Source organism: Apis dorsata, unplaced genomic scaffold (genome assembly GCF_000469605.1).
Source record: "Apis dorsata unplaced genomic scaffold, Apis dorsata 1.3 scaffold_256, whole genome shotgun sequence".
Classification (NCBI taxonomy): Eukaryota; Metazoa; Arthropoda; class Insecta; order Hymenoptera; family Apidae; genus Apis; species Apis dorsata.
In genome coordinates this window covers 235,034-244,433 of record NW_006263534.1, presented here as the reverse complement: position 1 = coordinate 244,433, position 9,400 = coordinate 235,034, and the positions used below count along the sequence as shown (strand labels likewise).

General features: G+C 34.4%; 1 protein-coding gene across 1 annotated transcript in view; it reads left to right on the top strand.

Annotated features, from left to right (window-relative positions):
* Nucleotides 1-9,400, top strand: part of LOC102672015 (Down syndrome cell adhesion molecule-like protein Dscam2) — a 107,484-nt gene that overhangs the window by 71,507 nt on the left and 26,577 nt on the right. The window contains 1 exon segment of the mRNA XM_031510752.1: nucleotides 6,852-7,016. Within this exon segment, the coding sequence (XP_031366612.1) occupies nucleotides 6,852-7,016 (165 nt within the window).

The following is a 9,400-nucleotide window of genomic DNA, read 5'->3' as shown; positions in this document are numbered from 1 at the left end:
TTTTTTTTTTTTTTTTTTCAAGGCGAGGTCTTTCAACGCGACGCCCTTTCAACCCGACGCGTACCGTTTCCGGTTAACCTCTATCTTCGTCGCGAGCGAGACGCGACAGACGGAGAAAAGGGAGAAGGGGAAGTTGGAGGCACGGTCTGCCACCGGCCAGATCCGACGCGGATACCACGAGATGAGACGGTTAATTGGTGGTTGAAGGGGACGCAGGGGATACAGCATATTCGCCAATTCGTTTTCCATTCGGAGAGGTTTGCGTTTCGTGTTTAATTAATCGTTGCGGCGCGAGAACTGGAGGGAGTTTTTTTGCAGAGACAATGATCGTAGATAAGAAATTTCGAAGGGGTTTTGGACTTGGGAAGTTTAGGGCTTGGAATTTTTGTCAGCAATGTGTGCTGAGTGAATCAGATGTTTTTTATTATTATTATTCTCGACGAAAGTTTTAACGAAGCACGAGAAGAAAGACAGACAGAGAGAGAGAGAGAGAAAGAGAGTAAGAATCGATTTCGAGTCGGTTATAAGGATACTTTGATCTTGGGAGAAGATTTAATTTTAAATTAAAAATAAAAATTTTCTTGGATTTTCTCGTCGTTTCGGACGAGATAATTGATTGTATTTAAAGATATTCTTTTTTTGAGATGAGATTTAACAAAAAATTAATCTTTTTTGTAAAATATAAAGAAAATTTTGACCAAGTACGAAGAGAGAGAATAAGAATTGGTTTCGAGTCGGTTTAAAGGAAAGAGTTAATTCTTTTTGTCTATATTCGAAAAATTAGGATATAAGGATACTTTAATCTTGGGAGAAGATTTAATTTTAAATTAGAAATAAAAATTTTCTTGGATTTTCTCGTCGTTTCAGATGAGAAAATTGATTGTGAATGACATGAATTTAAAGATATTCTTTTTTTGAGATGAGATTTAATAAAGAATTAATCTTTTTCACGTGTAAAATATAAAGTTGACGAAGTACGAAGAGAGAGAATAAGAATTGGTTTCGGTTTAAAGAAAGAAGTTGATTCTTTTTGTCTGTATTCGAGAAATTAGGATATAAGGATACTCTGATCTTGAGAAGATTTAGTTTTAAATTAAAAGTAAAAATTGAGTTTACTTGGAAACTTGTTGTTGAACGAGAAATAAATGAATTTATTCATTCTACGTTCTCCTCTTTCTCTTAACAACTTTCTTCTCGTGTAATTTCGAATCAAAATATTAAGAAACAAGTTTTTCGATTATTCAATGATTATAATTCTGAAAAACTGCCTTACACGATTCGATCCTGATAAATTGAAAATTAACGATTCCAATATCCCAACCCTGTCGAAGCGATCCGTTCAAAGACGCATAATCGGAATGGCGGAAATCAGGGGAGATATTCCTTGAGAGATTGAAAAGGAAGAGAGGAGACATGCGGAATTCCATACGTGAATCACACCAGTGATGAGAAGGAATACTCGATTAAAGAGGAGCAAAGCAGGCTGATTTCCTCGCTCTCTCTTCTCCGATGCACGGTATCGCGGGTATGAAAGGGCCGAGAGATACAGAGAGAAGGCGAGGCCTGGACCACGGTGAAAAGCGATGAGGAATTTATCTGAAATGACATCGGCTCGACCCTCGTCGCCCGCCAAAGGACTTATTCCCGAGGAGAGCCGCATTGTCTGAGGAAAAAAGAGGGAGCCGTGCTGTGCTGCCCCTTCCTTCTTTCCTCTCCCTCCTCTTTATATATATATATGTTTTCCCTCTCCTCTTTTCCTTTTCTTCTTCGCTTTACACGGGACACTCGCGAGGGAAAGGCCACTTCCGATGATGATCTTCCGAATGAAGAATAAATGGATTAATGATTAATTGACTCGAAGATTTTTTCTTTTTTTCTTTTTTTTTTTGAGAAACAATTTGTCGATTGGAAAGTTTCTTTGGAATATTTGTTACGTCTTTTTATTTACGGTCTTATTTTTGTATTTAAGGTTATTTGATTAAGGTTAAGGTTTTAGATTTGGATTTGAGTTTAATAAGATTTGAAAGGATGATTCGTCCATATTTCAATTTTCGACTCGATGTTATTATTAGATGGAGAGGAATTCTTCTGATCGTTGCATTATAATTTCGAGAAATAAAGGAAAGAGAGTGGAAAAATCTCTTCAATTTCAATGAATGAAACCATTTATCCTCATTTTCAACTTTAAATTTAATACTCGTCTATTTAAATCCTATTTAAACGAAAGTAACGAGAGCAAAAAAATAAATAAATAAGTAAATAAAAATAAGAAAAATTTCAATAAGATATAACAATAGATTATTATATACAATATGAAGCAAAGAAGGGGATACGAATAAAAATATTCGAGGAAACTCTTCAATCTCGAAAGAACGAGCCATCCATCTTCGTTTCATCCTCAACTTCATATCCAACTTTATATCCATCAGAGCGGTAACATTCTCAACTTAACATCCAATTTTATACGCATCAAAAAAAAGAAAAAGAAAAACACGTAACGTAAAAATTCCACCAATGTCATCACAGAAATAAATAAAATAAAAGTTGCCAATTCAACTTCAACTATCTATCAAAACGATCTATCAAAAATTCCAAACGATAACGCTCGCATAATGCACAAAAGAAAAGAATAAAAAGAATAACGTTGAAAATTTCAAAAATACAAATATATTATATATATATATATATATCAAACACAAAAGCTTTCGACTCTTGTCAAAGATACGAGACAGTGCATAAAGAATAATAAAAAAAAAAAAATCCCCCTTCCTCCAGAAAAAAAAAAAAAAAAAACCCCCCTTCCTCCAGAAAAAAAAAAAAAAAAAACCCCCCTTCCTCCAGAAAAAAAAAAAAAAAAAACCCCCCTTCCTCCAGAAAAAAAAAAAAAAAAAACCCCCCTTCCTCCAGAAAAAAAAAAAAAAAAAACCCCCCTTCCTCCAGAAAAAAAAAAAAAAGAAACGCTTCGAGGGTTGATCCATCCATCGGCGTATTACGTCAATCTATGAGAGAGGGAGATGGAGATGTCGCGGGTTGTGCGGTGATATCGGGACGTGAATCGAAAAGAAACTTAATCCCAGGGTTGGCTGCGAATCCACGGGAAATATCGTTCGCCCGGTTCGATGGAGATCTGCGCATATTGGCCTCGTTTGCACGTTTCGTTTCGCCTCCCCTCCCCTTCCACGGAATTTGATCGTTATCCAGGTATTCGTCAGCGCCTCGGTTGGGGGCCGTATCTCCAAGTGGCTTCCTAATTTTTCACGTCTCGAAATAGCAATCGACTAGAAGATTCGACTTTCGAAGAGTCCCTCTCCCTCCCTCCTTTGTGCGCCCCCGATATTTTCACGCCTCCTTTCCTAGATCATATTCTATTTCCTTTGCGAACATTTCCTTTGTTTTATCTTATCCGACGGATAATTAATCTCTTATCTCTATCTTTCAACCTTGGATTTTAAATTTTTGGACTTCGAGGTTCTTTTCGAAATTGTCGATTTTTAATAATCTTCTTCGGGAATTCGATCAATCGGTTTCTTTTTTAAAAGATTGAGTTATTTTTTGATAGTCGTATCGGGGATACTTTTACCTTTCTCTCTCTCTGGTAATTTAAATCTTCCTAACTTTCTTCGGGTAGTTAGAACGGTAGTGGTTTCAATTTACGTTCCGCTTAAGCAAGCATTCCGAGAATCCTAAGTAAATTCTTTCTAAAGCTAAGTCGTTTAAAAAAAATTAACGCTACGTTAGTGTCCCTTGAGTTTCTGTTCCATTATATAGAAATGTTATTTCTAAATTAATTATCAGTAGAAGTTGTCAAAATTGAAATTGAGAAGAATTTTTTTTAAAAATTGCCTCGTATTACAGCTTTTGGAATAATATCAAATTTGAAATTGAAACGCGATATAATTTCATGATATCCGTTTCACAACTTCATAATTTAATTAGATTACAATTCTCCTAATTAGATTACGATTCTACACGGATAATACTTGGACCGCCAGTTTAATCCTTTAATTGCGGGTGTGGTTTATTATGAACCACATGTTAATTTTTATATAAATATAGAGTTTGAATAATATTTTTCTAAATATTTTGATGAACAATTTATGACAATTATTGTCTTGGAATACAAACCAATAAATATTTTAAATACTGTAGTGATGAACAGCCATATTCTAAGAATATTATAATTTGATTTTAATAAAATATTTTTTTTCCGTTTTTTTTTCGCGTTTAGAGCGATAGAGTTAATAACATACAATGAATATTTTGATAAAGAAGGATTAAAGATCCGAAAATATTCTTGAATACTCTTCTAAACAATAATTTAAAAAGATCGAATTATTATTTTGGAGTAAATATTTTAATTTCGAAAAAAGTGAAACAGTCACGTTAATGGAAAGAATCGTATAATTTAATCCACGTCTCCTTTCAGGCAACATCGGTACTCCTTGAACGAATTTTCGCGAGAAGAAGGCATTGGAAAATTTTCGAATGTCAGAAGCGGGGAAGAAGTGACTTAAACGCGTTACGTTTAATACTTAAATTGTGCCTCCGAAATGAGACGCGTAACAGCGTGACGCCCTGGCTGACAGTGCTATTAAGAGCAATATCGTAGCTACCTGTCAGATCTGGGAATAAATGGAGCGGCGACGGAACTGCTGGAGCTGAAAACGAATTTCCGGATGCGACGCTAATCTTATCTCCGCCGAGGGAATTTACCTCGACAAACGTCCTCCTTTTCTTTTCGATATCTTTTGGATGCAAAAAAAAAAAGGAGGAGAAATTTTAATACAACCAGGAATATTTTATTATTGCTTTACTTTTTTTTTAAATCGATAAAAAGTAATCGAAAATTTACCATTATTATAAAAAAGTTCATAGATCACGTTCATAGATCGAAGAAGGAATTATTATATTTTTCTTTCAAAAATCTATCTTCCAATTATATATATTTTTCTTTCTTCTTTTTAGCAAAATAAAATTATTAGGAGAAATCCTTTGACGAAATCAGTTGAATAGAAAGAAGTTCGTTAAATCCTTTTCAAAATCTTCTCTTCCCATATGGAATACGAGCCCCCCTCCACTTTTGCCACTTCTCTCGACGATGAGAGAGACACTGTTGAGAGACCTTCGATCCATTACATCGTCGTCGATTTAACAAGGATCGTAATGGCTGCGCGAGGATGGCGGTGTCTTCTCAGAAACGTTTCGTCGATTTTTATCCTAAGGATTTTTCCCGCGCGGGATATGGAACGGATGTCACGTCCATCCACGTGATTTATAGCCTCTGCCACGAAACGTATTCGAACGAAACGTGTCGGTAAACAACGTGGAACGTTTGGTGAAAAATCGACCGAAAAGGGGGATTTATGTAAATATCGGATGAACCCCCTCGCCCCCCAATCCACTGTCACGTTTCTCTTTTATTTAGGTCGTGTGTATTTCTCGAATAAAATACCCGCTCGATTCTTCTCTGCTGCTCTGTTTACAAATCGTTGTTGATCGATTTTCTGTGAATTATCTTGGATGTATACCTCGTATGTTATAAGTCATTTTTCATCTTCTTCCTTCGAGTTATCGGTAATTATTTTCCGATTGGAAGAAATTTGGATTTAGATTGCTTTGTTAAAGTAAGTTTTTTTAGCAACTTACTTTTAGAACAGACATTCTCGTTATTTATTTTATATATATATATATATATATATTTATCTATTTATTATATTTATTTATATATTATTTATTTATATATGTATCTATTTATTATATAATAGGTGGAATCGGAAATAAGGGTTTGAAAAAAATTTCCTTCGCTCTTAAATTTAATTTTACACGCGAATTCCTCTTGCTAGATTTAACACCAAAAGTGATTGTAATATCGAAGAATTAAATTGACCATTAAAGTCATAAGTAAATTGTTTCGTTATTAAGTGGGATTCAAAGGGGGTACTTATTCAACGAGAGTACTCCAGGATTTTCATATTGTAAGAGTTATTATGTTACGGCTGTGGTCCAGGGATTGAACAGGATTATTGTCTTTTCCTTCCTTCCTTTCCGTTTCGTTCGAACATCTTCTTCCAATTCCTGAATTTCCAATAGAAGAGTGGAAATAATGGTTCAACATTAGTTATGGATATTTTATTTTTCTAAAAAAAAAAAAAATTGTAAAAATTAATAACTCATTCCAAATTAAAAATTCTTGAATTATAACGATCCGCCATTGCGTTTCTAAATCAACGAAACAATTTTTTCATATTTTCCTTTCAAATAGAAATATCTTTTATCAACTTTTTTAACTTGAATCAAAACAAATCCTTGGTTAAACTTTGCGAAACGTGCGAAGAAACGATCGATTCTCACATCCCCTCCTCCCCCTCCAGAGGCGAGGATCGACCTTTGACCAAAAACTCTTCGACAAACTTTTAATCCACTCAAGAGAGAATCCCGACAAAACGCGCTCAAAAACGAATCAATAATCCTCTATCACGTTCCATAAACTCTGAGCTCCAAGTCCCCGCGGGAGATTCTCGGGGAAGAAAGAAATCCGCAACCTCCTCCCTCGAAACTTATCAACCATTCCTCCCTTTCGTCCATCCCTCCATCCATTCGACTCGTGCAAATAGAAACTTGAGACGTTGTTCCAAGGACATTTCCACCATAATTTTTCTTTCTTTCTTTCTTTTTTTCACAGACATTCAAACTTTTCGAATGTAAAAATCGGGAGGGAGAGGGGGAGAAAAGAGGGGAGCGGAAAGAAAGGGGAGGTTTAATGAAGCGACGCTTTAATTACGGAAAGGGGGTGGTTGTTGGTCACGAGGTTCTTCAACCCTTCTAATCGAGATTCTCCGTTTGGATTCCAGTGTTGACAGTGCCGGGGTACGATGTTAGGGTGAACAGATCGCCAGTGTTGGAGGGATGCAACGCGGTTTTATCTTGCACGGCGAGGGAGGACGTGAAGGAGCATCTGACGGTCACCTCCTGGTTCCGCGACGACGCCATACTTCTACCCGGTAGCACGGACACAGGTAAATTAATAATCTATATAATGATATTAAATTATTAATAGTATAATAATTATTAATAGTAAATTAACAATCTATAATATTTAATAATAATTTCATTAATTAAAATATATATTTAATATATTTCTTTCATTTCTCGAGATATAGATTCTAAGTAGAAATTTCTGGTTCCCCGTTTTTTAAATAAATTAGAAAAAATTTTAATTTTTTACAATTTTCGTATTTTTAAATAATTGTTAGTAAAGTTATAAAGTTCGTAGAAATTCCTGAAGAAGGACAGAAAAAAGAAAGCGATTTCTTTTGAAATTTTGGATAAGATATTTTGAATAAGTAATTTATGGATGAGAAATCTTGCGATTAAATTTAATTTAAACTATTGCGATTTCCATATTAGAAGTTTGGAATACTAGTGGAATGGGATGTTTCAAAGATGTTGAAATGTTGGTATTAATTCTCTACTCGTCTAGTGTTAGACAATCGTTTTTTTAAAAAAACACTTATTAATCGCTGGAAAGCAATACTTACTTGATTAGATATTTATTATACGCAAGACATTCAAATTATTTAACATATCTACGTAGGTTCACGCATAACTGTACATCCTTATATTTTCAATATTCTTCTCTTCGTGGCAAGAGATTAAAAATGAAACGAAATGATTAGAATGCCTGGCGGACGGGGCAATATTCTATAAAATATTTCATAAAATGGATGACAGCGTGCCATTCCCGAGATATTCCCCCTAAAAAACTAACCCCCTTTGAAGTGCACTCTTTCTCGTGAAATAGTTGACTTTAATTGCTGACAAACGGCACGCGTTTATTAATATTAAAAAAAAAATATTAACGTCGAGATTTATGCTCGTTAAACGTCTGGAAACGATTTTCCCCGTGGAAATTCTACTACGAGAATTGAACGCACCGGATCCAAATCGTAATTTTCCCCCTCTATTCAAAAATATATTTTTGAAAACGATCATAAATTTCCCACAACAACGATAAAATCTAAATCCTCAAGTAATTCAATCAATTTGAAATTATCAATTCCAAAATTGCATCTATCCAATGATAATCCATTATCGTCTGTAAGTTATAAATGTACCCTTTATTTCGTGGCATGAATTTTTGAAACTCTCCAGACCCCGACAAAGCAGAAAAACATCCACTTGGATACGATAAGGGTGCAATGGGCCTCTAGAGGGGATGCTCGATGATATTCGATTGGAGACGAATGGAGAGGGAGAGAGAGGAACGAAGGGACGAACGAAAGGGGCGCCTAGGATAAAGTTGAAAAGACGGAGAGCGGAGAGTATTGGAATGGGGCGGAATATAACGCGGCGGCTAACTGCCGAGTTGTTTCGAAGTTGTTCGTTCGTGGTGGACGTGTTTCGAATCGGTGGAGGGGTTGGTAAAGGGAGTTTGATAGTTTTTAAACGTTCTTCGTGCCTGAACTGGGAATAGAGACGGTGGATGATACCCGAATGGATTGATAGTGTTCGTTTGATTGCGTTGGACGATGTATATAAATATATTTCTCAAAGGAAACTTTGTTTAAAGGAAATTAGATTTATCTTGGATAATTTTGTAAAGTTTTTTTCTCTTCTCAATACATCAGATGATTTCTATAAGATATTAATATTAATATTATTTATTATCTCTTTCAATCTTCGAGGAAGTATCATTTAAACTCTGTTCTTTAATTGAACAATAATTCGAACATTCGTAAAAAAAAAAAAAAAAAACAGTCATCTTCAAACCGGAAGAAGATTGTGTTCTTTCATTTCCACTGTCTCTCATGATCACAATTCTGTTTAAAAGAAATTAGATTTATTTTGGATAATTTTCAATACATCAGATGATTATGTGTTCTATAAAATATTAACATTTATTCGCGGTTTTTATTTATTATTTAATCTCTTTCAATCTTCGAGAAAATTTAGCAAAAAAGAAACTTATTTCTCTAACGAATAAAAAAGAGTTCGTTCTCTAATTGAACAATAATTCGAACATCGAAAAAAAAAAAAAAAAAGAAACACACACAGCCATCTTCAAACCGGAAGAAGATTGTGTTCTTTCATTTCCCCTGTCTCTCATGATCACAATTCTGTTTAAAAGAAATTAGATTTATTTTGGATAATTTTCAATACATCAGATGATTATGTGTTCTATAAAATATTAACATTTATTCGCGGTTTTTATTTATTATTTAATCTCTTTCAATCTTCGAAGAAATTTAGCAAAAGAGATACCTATTTCTCTAACGAATAAAAAAAGAGTTCGTTCTCTAATTGAAAATCATCGTATTCTTTCATTTCCATTGTCTTTCACGATCACAACTCTGTTTAAAAGAAATTAGATTTACTTTGGGTAATTTTCAATACATCAAAC